The sequence below is a fragment of the Mizuhopecten yessoensis genome, unplaced genomic scaffold (genome assembly GCF_002113885.1).
Source record: "Mizuhopecten yessoensis strain PY_sf001 unplaced genomic scaffold, ASM211388v2 scaffold8095, whole genome shotgun sequence".
Classification (NCBI taxonomy): domain Eukaryota; kingdom Metazoa; phylum Mollusca; class Bivalvia; order Pectinida; family Pectinidae; genus Mizuhopecten; species Mizuhopecten yessoensis.
This window is the reverse complement of record NW_018407376.1, coordinates 78,562-98,800: the sequence shown is the minus strand read 5'-3', so window position 1 is coordinate 98,800 and position 20,239 is coordinate 78,562. Positions and strand designations below refer to the sequence as shown.

The following is a 20,239-nucleotide window of genomic DNA, read 5'->3' as shown; positions in this document are numbered from 1 at the left end:
GTGATGTAATGCATTTGTTACTGTATGTGCTAACTGGCTGGATGATGTACTGTGTTGGTTACTGTAAGTGCTAACTGGCTGGGTGATGTACTGTGTTGGTTACTGTATGTGCTAACTGGCTGGGTGATGTAATGCATTTGTTACTGTATGTGCTAACTGGCTGGGTGATGAAATGCGTTGGAGATAATGTTCTGTCTGATTATTTCAGCCACATCCTGGATACGCAAGTAACAGAAAGAGAATTCCTGGAACACCTCCATGAGTTAAACCACAAAATTAATTTTGTCAAGGAACAATCCTTCCGAGATGCAAAATCATGTTTTGATGTTCGTGATATTCTGGAAAAATTGAAAATAAAGGTGAAATATTATGACATTTGAAGATTTGAAAAGAAAAAAAATCCGGTTTTAGTGTAATGGAATCATATCTATGTTAACAAGCTGAATGTAAATCTGTTCAGTGATTCCAGGATATCTGTATTACTTTCATCTATTTCAGTTGTTTCAAACATTTTACTTTGCATAAGTGGTAACATCATGCTCAGTACAGATTTTACTTCTTATAATTGATGTTGTGATGAAGAAATAAAATGTGTGCTATAAATTAAGGTTCTTTATTTCATAGGTGAACTTGAATATTGACATGATGTACAGCTAGCAGTGTGAACTGTACCTGTCGGCCATTGTCTCATCAGAGATGTAATTCTATGACAATTCATGTTCACAGGCGATAGCCAAAATCAGAGAGTTCGTCATGCAGAAGATCTACTCCTTCCGTAAGCCTATGAGCAACTACACAATTCCACAAAATGCAATGCTGAAGTTTAGGTATGATTTATTGTTGAAAAGAATCTGTGACAGAATGCATTCACTAAGTATAATGGTGTTTTAGACTACCCAAACTGTAGGTTCAAGTGAGCTGTTGCCAACTATGCTCATGTGTTGTCCATCATATGTCAGCTTTTTAGGTCACCTGAGCTTTAGCTCAAGTGACCTATTGCTATCCGTCTTTGTCCGTCGTCGTTCGTCATCCATCGTCCGTCATCCGTCGTCCGTTAACATTTTACATTTTCAACTTAAGCTGAAATACTGGCAAAGGGATTTCATTAATATTTCATGGGAAGGTTACTGACATCTCCCTGACCAAGTGTTGTTATTTTTCGGATCGATCAGAAATCCAATATGGCCGCCATGGCCGCCATTTTGAAAAACTATTTCAAACTTAAAGTCAAGTTCTGCTGGGCCGATTGAACTGAAACTTATTAGGAATGATCAACTCATAGTCCTGACAAAGTGTTGTTATTTTTTGGGTCGATCAGAAATCCAATATGGCCGACGCAGCTGCCATTTTGAAAAACTATTTCGAACTTAATGTCAATTTCTACTGTGCCGATTGAACCGAAACTTAATAGGAATGATCGACTCATGGTCCTAACAAAGTGTTGTTCTTTTTTGGGTCGATCAGAAATCCAATATGACCGACATGGCCGCCGTTTTGAAAAAACAATTTCAAACTTAAAGTCAAAATCTGCTAGGCCGATTGAACTGAAACTTGGTAGGAATGATCGACTTATGGTCTTGACAAAGTGTTGTTATTAAGAAATCCAATATGGCTGCCACGGCTGCTATTTTGAAAATAACCTCAAACTTAAAAACAAGTTCTAATAGGCTAATTTAACTGAAACTCGGTCTAAGAATAATCAGCTCATGGTCCTGACAATCTTAAGTTAACGTTAGACTTAACTATTTTTTACTCAAATTAGTACATATTTCAACAACAGAAATAAATACTGTAGGACTCAGGTGACCATTAAGGCCGATGGGCCTCTTGTTATATTTCATTATCTTCTCTGAAACCTCTGAAAAAAGGTAATGAGCATCATTGGGACAAGTGAAATAAATATTCCTTTATATTCATATATCACCCCTCATTGGCAATTTTTCAAAAATCTCCTCCTCAAGGTCTAGAATGAACAGAATTTTCAGATGTTTCCTTTGCATGATGGTCCCTGTGATCCCAAATGAGGCTACACAAAGAGGTCAACATTTGCTTTGGGTTATTTAGCGTGAAGATTTTAAGTATTTGAGTATGTAGATGTTAAAGAATGTTGATCAACTTTAAACACAGATATTTATTGTAGGTCTCAGACACAGATTATTTATTGTACATGTGTGTTTGGTGTGTTACAGGTTCTTTAATGAATTCCTGATGGCCAATGAGAGACATGTTGCTAAGGAAGTGAGAGATGAGTACATTGATACCATGAGTAAGATGTACTACTCCTATTTTAAGGGTTACCTGAGCAGACTGATGAAGCTACAGGTAGGATCTGTAGCTAAGGAAGTGAGAGATGATGAGTACATTGATACCATGAGTAAGATGTACTACTCCTATTTTAAGGGTTACCTGACCAGACTGACGGAGTTACAGATAATAACTGGGGCAACTATAGGTAGATACAAGTACAGAATTGATAGTTTGTGTCGGGAGATATTGGTAAGGAATTGAGTGTAGGTTTAGAAATATAGGTAAAGGGATAAACACGTATTAAGAGATACAGATAAGGAATCTAGGGTAGGTGTAGAGAAACAGGTGTAGGGAGATATGGGTGTAGACAGATACAGGTGTAGGGAGATATGGGTGTAGACAGATACAGGTGTAGGGAGATATGGGTGTAGACAGATACAGGTGTAGGGAGATATAGGTATAGGGAGATATAGGTGTAGACAGATACAGGTGTATGGAGATAGATACAGATGTAGACAGATACAGATGTAGGGAGATATGGGTGTAGACAGATACAGGTGTAGGGAGATATAGGTGTAGACAGATACAGGTGTATGGAGACACAGGTGTAGACAGAAACAGGTGTAGGGAGATATAGGTGTAGACAGATACAGGTGTATGGAGACACAGGTGTAGACAGAAACAGGTGTAGGGAGATATAGGTGTAGACAGATACAGGTGTATGGAGATAGATACAGATGTAGACAGATACAGGTGTAGGGAGATATGGGTGTAGACAGATACAGGTGTAGGGAGATATAGGTATAGGGAGATATAGGTGTAGACAGATACAGGTGTATGGAGATAGATACAGATGTAGACAGATACAGATGTAGGGAGATATGGGTGTAGACAGATACAGATGTAGGGAGATATGGGTGTAGACAAATACAGGTGTAGGGTGATATAGGTGTAGGGAGATACAGCTGTAGGGTGATATAGGTATAGGGAGATATAGGGGTAGACAGATACAGGTGTATGGAGATACAGGTGTAAACAGATACAGATGTAGAGAGATATGGGTGTAGACAGATTCAGGTGTATGGAGATATAGGTGTAGACAGAAACAGGTGTAGGGAGATATAGGTGTAGACAGATACAGGTGAAGGGAGATATAGGTTTAGACATATACAGGTGTAGGGAGATATAGGTGTAGATAGATACAGGTGTAGGCAGATATGGGTGTAGACAGATACAGATGTAGGGAGAATATAGGTGTAGCAGATACAGATGTAGGGAGATATAGGTGTAGGGTGATATGGGTGTAGACAGATTAAGGTGTATGGAGATACAGGTGTCAACAGATACAGATGTAGAGAGATATAGGTGTAGGCAGATACAGTTGTAGGGAGATATAGGTGTAGACAGATACCGGTGTAGGGAGATATGGGTGTAGATAGATACATGTGTAGTGTGATATAGGTGTAGACAAATACAAGTGTAGTGAGATATGGGTGTAGACAGATACAGGTGTAGTGTGATATAGGTGTAGACAAATACAGGTGTAGGGAGATATGGGTGTAGATAGATACAGGTGTAGGGAGATATAGGTGTAGGCAGATATAGGTGTAGGGAGATATAGGTGTAGACAGATACAGGTGTAGGGAGATATGGGTGTAGACATATACAGGTGTAGGGTGATATAGGTGTAGATAGATACAGGTGTAGGGTGATATGGGTGTAGACATATACAGGTGTAGGGTGATATAGGTGTAGGGAGATATAGGTGTAGGCAGATACAGGTGTATGGAGATATGGGTGTAGACAGATACACGTGTATGGAGATATGGGTGTAGACAAATACAGGTGTAGGGAGATATAGGTGTAGACAAATACAGGTGTAGGGAGATATGGGTGTAGATAGATACAGGTGTAGGGAGATATGGGTTTAGACATATACAGATATAGAGAGATATAGGTGTAGACAGATACAGGTGTAGAGAGATATGGGTGTAGACATATACAGGTGTAGGGAGATATAGGTGTAGACAAATACAGGTGTAGGGAGATATGGGTGTAGACAGATACACGTGTAGGGAGATATGGGTGTACACAAGTACAGGTGTAGGGAGATATAGGTGTAGGGAGATATAGGTGTAGACAAATACATGTGTAGGGTGATATGGGTGTAGACAGATACAGGTGTAGGGTGATATAGGTGTAGACAGTTACAGGTGTAGGGAGATATAGGTGTAGACATATACAGGTGTAGGGAGATATAGGTGTAGGCAAATACAGGTGTAGGGAGATATAGGTGTAGATAGATACAGGTGTAGGGAGATATAGGTGTAGGGAGATATAGGTGTAGACAAATACATGTGTAGGGTGATATGGGTGTAGACAGATACAGGTGTAGGGTGATATAGGTGTAGACAGTTACAGGTGTAGGGAGATATAGGTGTAGACATATACAGGTGTAGGGAGATATAGGTGTAGGGAGATATAGGTGTAGACAGATACAGGTGTAGGGTGATAGCGGTGTAGACAAATACAGGTGTAGGGAGATATGGGTGTAGACAAATACAGGTGTAGGGAGATATAGGTGTAGATAGATACAGGTGAAGGGAGATATGGGTGTAGACATATACAGGTGTAGAGAGATATAGGTGTAGACAGATACAGGTGTAGGGAGATATGGGTGTAGACATATATAGGTGTAGGGTGATATAGGTGTAGACAGATATAGGTGTAGGGTGATATAGGTTTAGGGAGATATAGGTGTAGGGAGATATAGGTGTAGGCAGATACAGGTGTAGGGAGATATTGGTGTAGACATATACAGGTGTAGGGTGATATAGGTGTAGGGAGATACAGATGTAGGGAGATATGGGTGTAGACAGATACAGATGAAGCGAGATATAGGTGTAGGGAGATACAGGTGTAGGGTGATATAGGTGTAGACAGATACAGGTGTAGGGTGATATAGGTGTAGACAGATACAGGTGTAGGGAGATATAGGTGTAGACATATACAGGTGTAGGGAGATATAGGTGTAGGGAGATATAGGTGTAGACAGATACAGGTGTAGGGTGATAGCGGTGTAGACAAATACAGGTGTAGGGAGATATGGGTGTAGACAAATACAGGTGTAGGGAGATATAGGTGTAGATAGATACAGGTGAAGGGAGATATGGGTGTAGACATATACAGGTGTAGAGAGATATAGGTGTAGACAGATACAGGTGTAGGGAGATATGGGTGTAGACATATATAGGTGTAGGGTGATATAGGTGTAGACAGATATAGGTGTAGGGTGATATAGGTTTAGGGAGATATAGGTGTAGGGAGATATAGGTGTAGGCAGATACAGGTGTAGGGAGATATTGGTGTAGACATATACAGGTGTAGGGTGATATAGGTGTAGGGAGATACAGATGTAGGGAGATATGGGTGTAGACAGATACAGATGAAGCGAGATATAGGTGTAGGGAGATACAGGTGTAGGGTGATATAGGTGTAGACAGATACAGGTGTAGGGTGATATAGGTGTAGACAGATACAGGTGTAGGGAGATATGGGTGTAGACAGATACAGATGAAGCGAGATATAGGTGTAGGGAGATACAGGTGTAGGGTGATATAGGTGTAGGGAGATACAGATGTAGGGAGATATGGGTGTAGACAGATACAGATGAAGCGAGATATAGGTGTAGGGAGATACAGGTGTAGGGTGATATAGGTGTAGGGAGATACAGATGTAGGGAGATATGGGTGTAGACAGATACAGATGAAGCGAGATATAGGTGTAGGGAGATACAGGTGTAGGGTGATATAGGTGTAGACAGATACAGGTGTAGGGTGATATAGGTGTAGACAGATACAGATGTAGGGAGATATGGGTGTAGACAGATACAGATGAAGCGAGATATAGGTGTAGGGAGATACAGGTGTAGGGTGATATAGGTGTAGGGAGATACAGATGTAGGGAGATATGGGTGTAGACAGATACAGATGAAGCGAGATATAGGTGTAGGGAGATACAGGTGTAGGGTGATATAGGTGTAGACAGATACAGGTGTAGGGTGATATAGGTGTAGACAGATACAGATGTAGGGAGATATGGGTGTAGACAGATACAGATGAAGCGAGATATAGGTGTAGGGAGATACAGGTGTAGGGTGATATAGGTGTAGGGAGATACAGATGTAGGGAGATATGGGTGTAGACAGATACAGATGAAGCGAGATATAGGTGTAGGGAGATACAGGTGTAGGGTGATATGGGTGTAGACAGATACAGGTGTAGGGTGATATAGGTGTAGACAGATACAGGTGTAGGGAGATATAGGTGTAGACATATACAGGTGTAGGGAGATATAGGTGTAGGGAAATATAGGTGTAGACAGATACAGGTGTAGGGTGATAGCGATGTAGACAAATACAGGTGTAGGGAGATATGGGTGTAGACAAATACAGGTGTAGGGAGATATAGGTGTAGACAGATACAGGTGTAGGGTGATATAGGTGCAGACAGATACAGGTGTAGGGAGATATAGGTGTAGGGAGATATAGGTGTAGACAGATACAGGTGTAGGGAGATGTCGGTGTAGACAGATACAGGTGTAGGGAGATATAGGTGTAGACAGATACAGGTGTAGGGAGATATAGGTGTAGGGAGATATAGGTGTAGACAGATATAGGTGTAGGGAGATATAGATGTAGGGAGATATAGGTGTAGGCAGATACAGGTGTAGGGATATATGGGTGTAGACATATATAGGTGTAGGGTGATATAGGTGTAGGGAGATACAGATGTAGGGAGATATAGGTGTAGACAGATATTGTAGACAGATACAGGTGTAGGGAGATATGGGTGTAGACAGATACAGATGAAGGGAGATATAGGCGTAGGGAGATACAGGTGTAGGGTGATATAGGTGTAGATAGATACAGGTGTAGGGTAATATGGGTGTAGACATATACAGGTGTAGGGTGATATAGGTGTAGACAGATACAGATGTAGGGAGATATGGGTGTAGGCAGATACAGGTGTAGGGATATATGGGTGTAGACATATATAGGTGTAGGGTGATATAGGTGTAGGGAGATACAGATGCAGGGAGATATGGGTGTAGACAGATACAGATGAAGCGAGATATAGGTGAAAGGAGATACAGGTGTAGGCTGATATAGGTGTAGGGAGATACAGATGTAGGGAGATATGGGTGTAGACAGATACAGATGAAGCGAGATATAGGTGAAGGGAGATACAGGTGTAGGGAGATATGAGTGTAGACAGATACAGATGAAGCGACATATAGGTGTAGGGAGATACAGATGTAGGGAGATATGAGGGTAGACAGATACAGATGAAGCGAGATATAGGTGTAGGGAGATACAGATGTAGGGAGATATGAGTGTAGACAGATACAGATGAAGCGAGATATAGGTGTAGGGAGATACAGATGTAGGGAGATATGAGTGTAGACAGATACAGATGAAGCGAGATATAGGTGAAGGGAGATACAGGTGTAGGGTGATATAGGTGTAGACAGATACAGATGTAGGGAGATAAGGGTGTAGACAGATACAGATGAAGGGAGATATAGGTGTAGGGAGATACAGGTGTAGGGTGGTATAGGTGTAGGGAGATACAGATGTAGGGAGATATGAGTGTAGACAGATACAGGTGTAGGGTGATATAGGTGTAGGGTGATATAGGTGTAGGGTGATATAGGTGTAGGGAGATACAGGTGTAGGGTGATATAGGTGTAGACATATAAAGGGAAAGAATTTGTGGTAGGCATAGGAAATACAGATTGAATGATAGAAGGTACCCGGTACAAGGAAAAACCTTTTCATTTTGAAAACCAATGTAATTTCAACTTTGATGAAAAAGTGACATTTTATTTGCAGTTTGAGGAAGTAGCAGAGCGAGAGGACTTGATGGGAGTGGAGGACACCGCCAGGAGAAATATCCTTTTTTTGTAAACAAAAACAATCTTTCCAGGACTACTGGCTTGAAGAGTTAAGAAAATAAATACAATGGTCTAAGATTGTTCATAATGTTTGTTAATTATTTTATATACATTTGACTAAAAGGAAATAGACAAATTTAAGAATTAGAACATATTAACTTTTAGATTAAGGGAATTGATAGCAACATTTTATGAATTACAATTCTCCTTAACATTTCTGACGTTTCTTCTCTACAAAACCAACATTAAAAAACAGGTCAACAGTGTTCACTCTAGGTAACCGTGGCAACATCCTCGGAGCAGATTTGGAGGGACCAATCATTGTTCCTCATGCAGCTCAAAAGTCGGACACAAAGGTGACATTGAGGGCCATTGTAAGGGGCTTATAAGTCTCACGCTCAGTCACAGTTGTGTAGATTATAAGATTAGCTGGTACATAGTACCAGGGGGAGCTTTTGTGGTGGCACTTCATCTGTCATCCATCAACTTAAACATTAAAATACATCTCCTCGATCCTGAGCAGAATTCAACCTAATTTTTGTGGAAGCATCTTTATCCTTTGGGGATCAAACGTTATACAAATAAAGGGACTGGCCCTTATGGGGACTGATGGGTTGGGTCAGAAGGGGACAAATTAGTATATCTGCTTTAAATGACATCTTTTTCCCAACTACAAATCCAAAGTTGAACTTATAAAGGGGCTGACCCTTTTGGTTGTTGAAGGTCAAAATTGGTCGAATGGGAAGATTTTCTCTTCCCAAGCTACATGTACTGGTCAGGTGTTAACACATTGTGGTGGTAGCATCCTTTGCCCATTGCAATCCAAATTTGTATAATAAAGTGGCTAATATTCTTTGGAACTCTCCTAAACTACTGGGCAAATTTCATATGCATTTCCAAAACTAGCCAGGTGAGTGGTCCTCAGGCCTCTTGCTTATGGTTGTTACATTTGAAAAAGAATAAACTTAATGCCTTAATAACATAAATATACAAAATGCATGCAATAATCTGCATTCAAATGCAGCACATGCACTCCCTTGTATCAATGATGTAGTGTCTAGTAGTGTGTTTAAGTGTCTAGTGGTGTGTTTAAGTGTCTAGTGGTCTGTTTAAGTGTCTAGTGGCGTGTTTAAGTGTCTAGGGGGTGTTTAAGTGTCTAGTGGCGTGTTTAAGTGTCTATTGGTGTGTTTAAGTGTCTAGTGGGGTGTTTAAGTGTCTAGTGGTGTGTTTAAGTGTCTAGGGCGTGTTTAAGCGTCTAGTGGCGTGTTTAAGCATCTAGTGGCGTGTTTAATCTTGTGGCGTGTTTAAGCGTCTAGTGGCGTGTTTAAGTGTCTAGTGGTGTGTTTAAGTGTCTAGTGGTGTGTTTAAGTGTCTAGTGGTGGGTTTAAGTGTCTAGTGGTGTGTTTAAGTGTCTAGTGGCGTGTTTAAGTGTCTAGTGGCGTGTTTAAGTGTCTATTGGTGTGTTTAAGTGTCTAGTGGGGTGTTTAAGTGTCTAGTGGTGTGTTTAAGTGTCTAGTGGTGTGTTTAAGTGTCTAGTGGTGGGTTTAAGTGTCTAGTGGTGTGTTTAAGTGTCTAGGGGGTGTTTAAGCGTCTAGTGGCGTGTTTAAGCATCTAGTGGCGTGTTTAATCTAGTGGCGTGTTTAAGCGTCTAGTGGCGTGTTTAAGCGTCTAGTGGCGTGTTTCTGTCTCAATCACTCATTTGTAGGTCCAGGTTCACCTTTTGAAGAAACATTAAAAAAGTGACCTCTGTAACGCACTTTTACATAGGTATAGCATGGGTATACAGCAAACATTTTTGAAGTAGAAGAAATTCAAGTTTTTACCATCATTTTAGTGTGACCTTTGAAATTCACATCTTTTGCTCAGACCATTAGTACTATTTTAGTACTACCTCTTATTAGTAATACTGCATCATTTTATGACTACAGTTTGTTTGAAATACATTAATGACGTAATTAAATGTCTTGTGATATTCATAAGTAAAACAGTATAACTCTATGTGAGATGTAAGGTCTACTCTAAAACTATATACACTGTAAAACAATAACCAGAACTTGTTTTGTTTTACAGTACAACTTTGAGAGTCTTTTCCGTAGTATCCACTTTGCCCTGATGGACAACTGTTGTCGAGAATACCTGTTCCTCGTGGATTTCTACATGGCGTCTGGCTCTGCCTCTATAGATCTATTTAATGCTATAATAGGCAAAACCCTTACACACTATCTGGTAAGCCCTTCTCTGGTCTCTATACATCTGTGTACAAAATATTCAATGGTTTCTCCTATATTTTTAGCGTGATACTATTCCACATCCAGTGTACCAGTCCAGTAAATATGATAGCTGAATTGTTGCTATATTTTACTGAAATTGTATAACTTATTCATTATAAAAACATCAGTATCAACCACACGATTATACAGATGAGACCTTATATCATCACATGTGAATTTATAGAGAACATTCTTGGTTTTCTTTATGTATAATGCATGTAGTTATATATTTCTCAAGTTTTGTGAATATGTTTGTATTTTTCTTGTGTGTGTAAAACATTTAACCCTCCAGTTCAATATACTATAACTGTTATTCGTCAAGAAACGAAGAATATTTGGTTTATTACAAAGTTTTATAATGACATTGGCTTTCGTGAACCATCTTCTCTCAATAAAAGTTGTGAAAAAAAAAGAACTTTAACTGAATTTAAACTTAAAACCTTATATTTCACCAGTAAAAATGTTCATATTGTTATGAAAGACGAAACCGTCTTTATCTGATAAGCTCCCTGTCTGATCCTAACTGATAAAAAGTTAAGTGACAGACCTGATTTTCTATGTTGTTTTTTACACAGAAACAGATGGAGGAGTACATCAATGACTGCTATGATTCCATTGCCATCTTCCTTTCCATCCACATCGTTTATCGTTTCCATGCCATCATGCAGAAAAGATCGGTGCCAGCTCTAGACAGGTATTCACCGTATTGAATATTAATGTTCCAACTGTAGAGTAATAATATCATCATATAGTTGTGTGACTAGGAATACATGCCAGAAATGTGCTGTTTTCTGTGGAGTTTTTTGAGCTTTTATAAATTCTCTTGTTTAGGTACTGGGACGCACTTCAACAAATGATGTGGCCACGGTTTGAGTATCTCCTCGATCTCAACATACAGAGTGTCCGCGACTGTGACCCGCAGAAATTTGGCCATATTGACAACCGGCCACACTATGTAAGTTTGGTCACTCCTTAGAAAAATGTGTGAGAGAGTGTGGACAACTTTTGTCATACATGTAATTCAGTCACGTTAACAGTTGTAATTTGCAATAATATGTTTTGGAGTGTAAAACTAAAATTATGAAGTTAGCAGCAGGAGTTATGAAAATCAGCCATAGTTGTTTGTTTTGTAGATCACACGACGTTGTGTTTATTTTGTAGATCACACGACGTTGTGTTTATTTTGTAGATCACACAACGTTATGTTTATTTTGTAGATCATACTATCTTGTGTTTATTTTGAAGATCACACACCGTTATGTTTATTTTGTAGATCACACAACATTATGTTTGTTTTGTAGATCACACGAAGTTGTGTTTATTTTGTAGATCACACGACGTTGTGTTTATTTTTATTTTGTAGATCACACAACGTTATGTTTATTTTGTAGATCATACTATCTTGTGTTTATTTTGTAGATCACACAAGGTTATGTTTATTTTGTAGATCACACGACGTTATGTTTATTTTGTAGATCATACTAACTTGTGTTTGTTTTGTAGATCACACGAAGTTGTGTTTATTTTGTAGATCACACGACGTTGTGTTTATTTTGTAGATCACACGACGTTATGCTGAGTTCTCAGCAGCAATAGTAGGGATTAACCAATCATTTGCCAATGAGCGGGTCAACCGCATCCTTGAGCAGCTTCAGACAGAGGTGGAGAATTTCATTCTTAAGATGGCTGCTGAGTTTCCCCATCGTAAAGAACAACTGATCTTCCTCATCAACAACTACGATATGATGCTGGGGGTCATTATGGTAAGTCAAGGTCATACCAACTTTAGCATAACCCTTGGGGGAAGGGGTCAGTATGGTAATCAAACCTTTGACATGATGTTAGGGGTCATTGTGGTAGGCCATGGTCATCAAATCAGCAATGTGATGCTAGGAGCCAGTATGGTAGGTAAGTATCACCAATCTGTGACATGATGTTAGGGATGGTTCTTGCATGTTATAGTACATGAAGGCCATCAAATATTTGACATGATGCTAGGAGCCTTTAGGGTAGGCCAAGATCATCACAGCTGTGACATGATGCTGGGGTTCATTATTGTAGTTCAAGGTCATGATAGCTGGCATGATTCTAAGGTCGTTATTGTAGTTCAAGGTCACGATAACTGGCATGATTCTAAGGTCGTTATTGTAGTTCAAGGTCATGATAGCTGGCATGATTCTAAGGTCATTATTGTAGGCCGAGTGGATCAGCGCTCTGGCAGGATTCTTGCAGTCAGTAAAATGTAGTTTATTACTAAATATTTAAAACTGATCATGCAGAAATATTGCTCTATTTGATATATAATTGTAAACATGCATTTTTCCAGGAGAGAACAACAGAAGATTCAAAGGAATCTGAGAGTTTTAAGGAATTGCTGACAGCACGGACAACAGAGTTTATTGAGGAGGTGCTTTCTCCACACTTTGGGGGTCTCATTAGCTTTGTGAAGGACTGTGAAGTGATGCTAGAGCGTGGCCAAACTGACAGTCTGAAACATGAGGAGAGTAAGTAACCTCTCTATGCCTCATTTCCCGGGTTATCAAACCTTCAAATAATATAGCTTATTCAGTTTATTGAGAATCATCATTCAACACTGTCACATTTTGTTGTTTCTCTTACCATTTGTATGGTGAACTAGGTTTGGTAACAACTCCTAGCTATGTCAAGGTCATACAGCATTAAATCTGAGGTCACCTTGTCTCAGAATATGTCAGTGAAATACCTAGGAGACGAAATTGTGAATCTCTAAGTGTCAGAAGTCCATGATGAATGGTTGTTCCAGAAGTCTATTTTGAAAGTGGTAGTGTCAAAAGTCAAGAATGTATATGTATATGTAAATGTATAGCTATGGGTATAACATGGAGCATGTTGTTTGTCACCACCATACATTGGTTACAGGACGGATACAGCAGATAGTAAGAGGCTTCAACAATGACTGGAAACGTGCACTAGAGGTCATCAATGGTGATGTAATGAGAGCGTTTACAAACTTCAAGAACGGAACACAGATACTACAGGTGGGTGTTACATTACAAAGGAGCTACCAGTACTGTACTGTACACTGACAGAACACAGATACTACAGGTGGGTGGTAGTGTTACAAAGGAGCCACCAGTACTGTACTGTACACTGACAGAACACAGATACTACAGGTGGGTGGTAGTGTTACAAAGGAGCTACCAGTACTGTACTGTACACTGACAGAACACAGATACTACAGGTGGGTGGTAGTGTTACAAAGGAGCTACCAGTACTGTACTGTACACTGACAGAACACAGATACTACAGGTGGGTGGTAGTGTTACAAAGGAGCTACCAGTACTGTACTGTACACTGACAGAACACAGATACTACAGGTGGGTGGTAGTGTTACAAAGGAGCTACCAGTACTGTACTGTACACTGACAGAACACAGATACTACAGGTGGGTGGTAGTGTTACAAAGGAGCTACCAGTACTGTACTGTACACTGACAGAACACAGATACTACAGGTGGGTGGTAGTGTTACAAAGGAGCTACCAGTACTGTACTGTACACTGACAGAACACAGATACTACAGGTGGGTGGTAGTGTTACAAAGGAGCTACCAGTACTGTACTGTACACTGACAGAACACAGATACTACAGGTGGGTGGTAGTGTTACAAAGGAGCTACCAGTACTGTACTGTACACTGACAGAACACAGATACTACAGGTGGGTGGTAGTGTTACAAAGGAGCTACCAGTACTGTACTGTACACTGACAGAACACAGATACTACAGGTGGGTGGTAGTGTTACAAAGGAGCTACCAGTACTGTACTGTACACTGACAGAACACAGATACTACAGGTGGGTGGTAGTGTTACAAAGGAGCTACCAGTACTGTACTGTACACTGACAGAACACAGATACTACAGGTGGGTGGTAGTGTTACAAAGGAGCTACCAGTACTGTACTGTACACTGACAGAACACAGATACTACAGGTGGGTGGTAGTGTTACAAAGGAGCTACCAGTACTGTACTGTACACTGACAGAACACAGATACTACAGGTGGGTGGTAGTGTTACAAAGGAGCTACCAGTACTGTACTGTACACTGACAGAACACAGATACTACAGGTGGGTGGTAGTGTTACAAAGGAGCTACCAGTACTGTACTGTACACTGACAGAACACAGATACTACAGGTGGGTGGTAGTGTTACAAAGGAGCTACCAGTACTGTACTGTACACTGACAGAACACAGATACTACAGGTGGGTGGTAGTGTTACAAAGGAGCTACCAGTACTGTACTGTACACTGACAGAACACAGATACTACAGGTGGGTGGTAGTGTTACAAAGGAGCTACCAGTACTGTACTGTACACTGACAGAACACAGATACTACAGGTGGGTGGTAGTGTTACAAAGGAGCTACCAGTACTGTACTGTACACTGACAGAACACAGATACTACAGGTGGGTGGTAGTGTTACAAAGGAGCTACCAGTACTGTACTGTACACTGACAGAACACAGATACTACAGGTGGGTGGTAGTGTTACAAAGGAGCTACCAGTACTGTACTGTACACTGACAGAACACAGATACTACAGGTGGGTGGTAGTGTTACAAAGGAGCTACCAGTACTGTACTGTACACTGACAGAACACAGATACTACAGGTGGGTGGTAGTGTTACAAAGGAGCTACCAGTACTGTACTGTACACTGACAGAACACAGATACTACAGGTGGGTGGTAGTGTTACAAAGGAGCTACCAGTACTGTACTGTACACTGACGGAACACAGATACTACAGGTGGGTGGTAGTGTTACATTACAAAGGAGCTACCAGTACTGTACTGTACACTGATTACCTGGGCCACAGTACAAGTATATAGACACTGACAAACTTTGGTTGAGATTGACAGGCCTGAAGAAATTATAGATTTACTTCTGGAAAAGTTTGCTGGTGAACAGGCCTTTACAACAAATAAAATGACAGAAATTGTGTTATGTTGTAGGGGATTCATACAAAGGATTAAAATCATTTTGTTATGGCCTTGTCATGAAATGAAGGGCATATACATAACTTTTTCCCCATGTCCATTTGTCCACAATAACATAATTAGTTGTCATTACTCTACAACCTTCATTCTTGACTTGATTTTAATGAAACGTGAATGTTGAGTTCCACAATACATCAAACTTACATTTAAGGGTCAAAGTCATAACAGATCACATGAGTCTTGGTAGCATCATGGTTGCTGCTGTTATAAATAGAAAATGGTTGTTATTGACGTACCGTCCTCATTTTCAAGTTCAAGATAATTTCTATCAATCTCGCAGACATTGGATCTAGTTGTGTTATAGGGTGGTTTGCCTTAGCTGTATATAGGACTATAATGTATTTTTTGTGTTGTAGGGGGCCCTAACCTAGGACTATAATTTATTTTTTGTGTTGTGGGGGGCCCTAACCTAGGACTATAATGTATTTTTTGTGTTGTAGGGGGCCCTAACCTAGGACTATAATTTATTTTTTGTGTTGTAGGGGGCCCTAACCTAGGACTATAATGTATTTTTTGTGTTGTAGGGGGCCCTAACCTAGGACTATAATGTATTTTTTTGTGTTGTAAGGGGCCCTAACCTAGGACTATAATTTATTTTTTGTGTTGTAGGGGGCCCTAACCTAGGACTATAATGTATTTTTTGTGTTGTAGGGGGCCCTAACCTAGGACTATAATTTATTTTTTGTGTTGTAGGGGGCCCTAACCTAGGACTATAATGTATTTTTTGTGTTGTAGGGGGCCCTAACCTAGGACTATAATGTATTTTTTTGTGTTGTAAGGGGCCCTAACCTAGGACTATTATGTATTTTTTGTGTTGTAGGGGGTCCTAACCTAGGTCTTTAATGTATTTTTAGGTCACCTGAGCTTTAGCTCAAGTGACCTATTGCTATCCGTCTTGGTCCGTCGTCGTCCATCGTCCGTCGTCCGTTATCATTTTACATTTTCAACTTAAGCTGAAATACTGGCAAAGGGATTTCATTAATGTTTCATGGGAAGGTTACTGACATCTCCCTGACCAAGTGTTGTTATTTTTCGGGTTGATCAGAAATCTAATATGGCCGCCACGGCCGCCATTTTGAAAAACTATTTCAAACTTAAAGTCAAGTTCTACTGGGCTGATTGAACTGAAACCTGGTAGGAATGATCAAATCATGGTCCTGACAAAGTGTTGTTATTTTTCGGGTCGATCAGAAATCCAATATGGCCGCCACGGCCGCCATTTTGAAAAACTATTTCAAACTTTGAAGCAAGTTCTAATAGGCCGATTTAACTGAAACTCGGTCTAGGAATGATCAGCTTATGGTCCTAACAAACTTAAGTTAACGTTATACTTAACTATTTTGTACTCAAATTGGTACATATTTCAACTACAAAAATAAATACTGTTGAACTCAGGTGACCGTTTAGGCCCATGTGTCTCTTGTTTTGTGTTGTAGGGGGGCCTAACCTAGGACTATAATGTATTTTTTTGTGTTGTAGGGGGGCCTAACCTAGGACTATAATGTATTTTTTTGTGTTGTTGGGGGCCTTAACCTAGGACTATAATGTATCTTTTTATGTTGTAGGGGGCCCTAACCTAGGACTATAATGTATTTTTTTGTGTTGTAGGGGGCCCTAACCTAGGACTATAATGTATTTTTTTGTGTTGTCGGGGGCCTTAACCTAGGACTATAATGTATCTTTTTGTGTTGTAGGGGGCACTAACCTAGGACTATAATGTATTTTTTTGTGTTGTAGGGGGCCTTAACCTAGGACTATAATGTATCTTTTTATGTTGTAGGGGGCCCTAACCTAAGACTATAATGTATTTGTTTGTGGTCTAGAGCACCCTTAGGCAAAGAACTCTCAGGAATTTTATCCCAATTAGTTCTAGAGCATCCTACTTGCCAGGGGACTCAATTTTGTATAACCAGTGGATGTGGCCCCCCTGGTGGCAGAGGGGCGGGTCCAATAGGGGAAATAGAGGTAAACTCTTGAAATGTCTTCTTCTTTCGTAGGGATGAAGTGATTTTATCCTAACTTAGTCTGGAGCATCCTTGGGCCAAGTGGACTAGATTTTGTATAAATTGTGGGTGTGGCCCCTCTGGGGGCAGAAGGGTGAGTCCAAATAGGGGAAATAGAGGTAAAACCTTTAAAATCCTTCTTTCCCATAGGGATTAAGGGATTTCTTTTTTTGTGAAATACTTGTTCGCGCAACTCCTCCTTAACTAACAGTTGGATTACAGTGAAACTTAGCACGAATGGTCGATATCTCTGTGCGAAATACGTGTTACTAGTGGCACACTATGGTTTGCTTTGCAATGCTTTGCCTTTGTAAGCCTTTTACTTACAGTTCTTGTTTATATAGCAGCGGGGGTATTAGTTTGCCCTTGGCTTACAGTTCTAGTTTTGTGTTGTAGGGGCCCTAACCTAAGACTATAATGTATTTTTTTGTGTTGTAGGGGGCCCTTACTCAGCTGATCCAGTATTACCATCGCTTTCAGAAGGTGTTATCACAAGGGCCGTTCCGTAATATGGCAATTAGAAATGAACTCATCAATATTCATCATGTCATGGTTGAAGTGAAGAAGTACAAACCAACTTTTTAAATAAAATTATTTGTATCATCTCACATTGAAGAGGTGGTTTAAATTTCAGTGTAACCCATTCCACAATCTAGTACCATCGTTTGTCAAGAACACACGTTAAGTTTGCAATTAAATGAAAATTCTTAAGGACTTAAGATCATAACAATCTGACAAAAACACAAATATATTCTTATATTTTCAAAAGAATTGGGAAAACCTGTTAAAATAACTTTTGGAGTCATTTACAGTGAGGGTATATTTTCTATTATTATGTCAATATGAAGTTCAATGAAATACAGACATTCTATGAAACACTTTGCTGTAAATATCATGTCTGTTCACCAGCTAATTGAAATATATTTCTAGCGTTGTATCTGTGAGACATAACGCTATGAATGCTGTGAGATTTTTGTATTTTGGAGGTTTGTATATGGCAAGTGTGAAGGTATTGTAAACACATGATAAGATGATGGGAGGTCAGTCCAACTGAGCCCTCAGCTGATTCCCTCTGTATGTTACGAGACTGAATTGGTGCCATCGCTTCAAGGTATGGGAACTGTCAGGTTGGCACATTCCCCATAGGGCTGTAGCACATGTCCCCACAGATCTATGTAAGGATGTAGGCTGTGTTACTGTAATATTTACTCCTTTACTTCTGATTAACCATTGGATCTATGTAAGGATGTAGGATGTGTTACTGTAATATTTCCTCCTTTACTCCTGATTAACCATTGCATCTATGTAAGGATGTAGGCTGTGTTCCTGTAATATTTACTCCTTTACCCCTGATTAACCATTGGATCTATGTAAGGATGTAGGCTGGGTTACTGTAATATTTACTCCTGTACTCCTGATTAACCATTGGATCTATGTCAGGATGTAGGCTGAGTTACTGTAATATTTACTCCTTTACTTCTGATTAACCATTGGATCTATGTAAGGATGTAGGCTGTGTTCCTGTAATATTTACTCCTTTACCCCTGATTAACCATTGGATCTATGTAAGGATGTAGGCTTTGGTACTGTAATATTTACTCCTGTACTCCTGATTAACCATTGGATCTATGTAAGGATGTAGGCTGAGTTACTGTAATATTTACTCCTTTACTTCTGATTAACCATTGGATCTATGTAAGGATGTAGGCTTTGTTACTGTAATATTTACTCCTTTACTCCTGATTAACCATTGCATCTATGTAAGGATGTAGGCTGTGTTACTGTCATATTTACTCCTTTACTCCTGATTAACCATTGCATCTATGTAAGGATGTAGGCTGTGTTACTGTCATATTTACTCCTTTACTCCTGATTAACCATTGCATCTATGTAAGGATGTAGGCTGTGTTCCTGTAATATTTACTCCTTTACCCCTGATTAACCATTGGATCTATGTAAGGATGTAGGCTTTGTTACTGTAATATTTACTACTTTACTCCTGATTAACCATTGGATCTATGTAAGGATGTAGGCTTTGTTACTGTAATATTTACTACTTTACTCCTGATTAACCATTGGATCTATGTAAGGATGTAGGCTTTGTTACTGTAATATTTACTCCTTTACTTCTGATTAACCATTGGATCTATGTAAGGATGTAGACTGTGTTACTGTAATATTTACTCCTTTCCTCCTGATTAACCATTGGATCTATGTCAGGATGTAGGCTGAGTTACTGTAATATTTACTCCTTTACTTCTGATTAACCATTGGATCTATGTAAGGATGTAGGCTTTGTTACCAGCTAATTGAAATATATTTCTAGCGTTGTATCTGTGAGACATAACGCTATGAATGCTGTGAGAGTTTTGTATTTTGGAGGTTTGTATATGGCAAATGTGAAGGTATTGTAAACACATGATAAGATGATGGGAGGTCAGTCCAACTGAGCCCTCAGCTGATTCCCTCTGTATGTTACAAGACTGAATTGGTGCCATCGCCTCAAGGTATGGGAACTGTCAGGTTGGCACATTCCCCATAGGGCTGTAGCACATGTCCCCACAGATCTATGTAAGGATGTAGGCTGTGTTCCTGTAATATTTACTCCTTTACCCCTGATTAACCATTGGATCTATGTAAGGATGTAGGATGTGTTACTGTAATATTTCCTCCTTTACTTCTGATTAACCATTGGATCTATGTAAGGATGTAGGATGTGTTACTGTAATA

At 39.8% G+C, this 20,239-nt stretch overlaps 1 protein-coding gene across 1 annotated transcript in view; it reads left to right on the top strand.

Annotated features, from left to right (window-relative positions):
* Positions 1-19,717, top strand: part of LOC110454884 (vacuolar protein sorting-associated protein 52 homolog) — a 25,056-nt gene extending 5,339 nt beyond the window's left edge. Inside the window, exons 5-16 of the mRNA XM_021504644.1 lie at positions 209-359; positions 727-827; positions 2,190-2,322; positions 8,141-8,198; positions 8,425-8,558; positions 10,273-10,428; positions 11,048-11,166; positions 11,304-11,427; positions 12,032-12,235; positions 12,799-12,976; positions 13,371-13,489; positions 17,948-19,717. Of these exons, the coding sequence (XP_021360319.1) occupies positions 209-359; positions 727-827; positions 2,190-2,322; positions 8,141-8,198; positions 8,425-8,558; positions 10,273-10,428; positions 11,048-11,166; positions 11,304-11,427; positions 12,032-12,235; positions 12,799-12,976; positions 13,371-13,489; positions 17,948-18,094 (1,624 nt within the window). The 3' untranslated portion in view covers positions 18,095-19,717. The remainder of the gene's footprint in view (positions 1-208; positions 360-726; positions 828-2,189; positions 2,323-8,140; positions 8,199-8,424; positions 8,559-10,272; positions 10,429-11,047; positions 11,167-11,303; positions 11,428-12,031; positions 12,236-12,798; positions 12,977-13,370; positions 13,490-17,947) is intronic.
* The last annotated feature ends 522 nt before the right edge of the window (positions 19,718-20,239 follow it).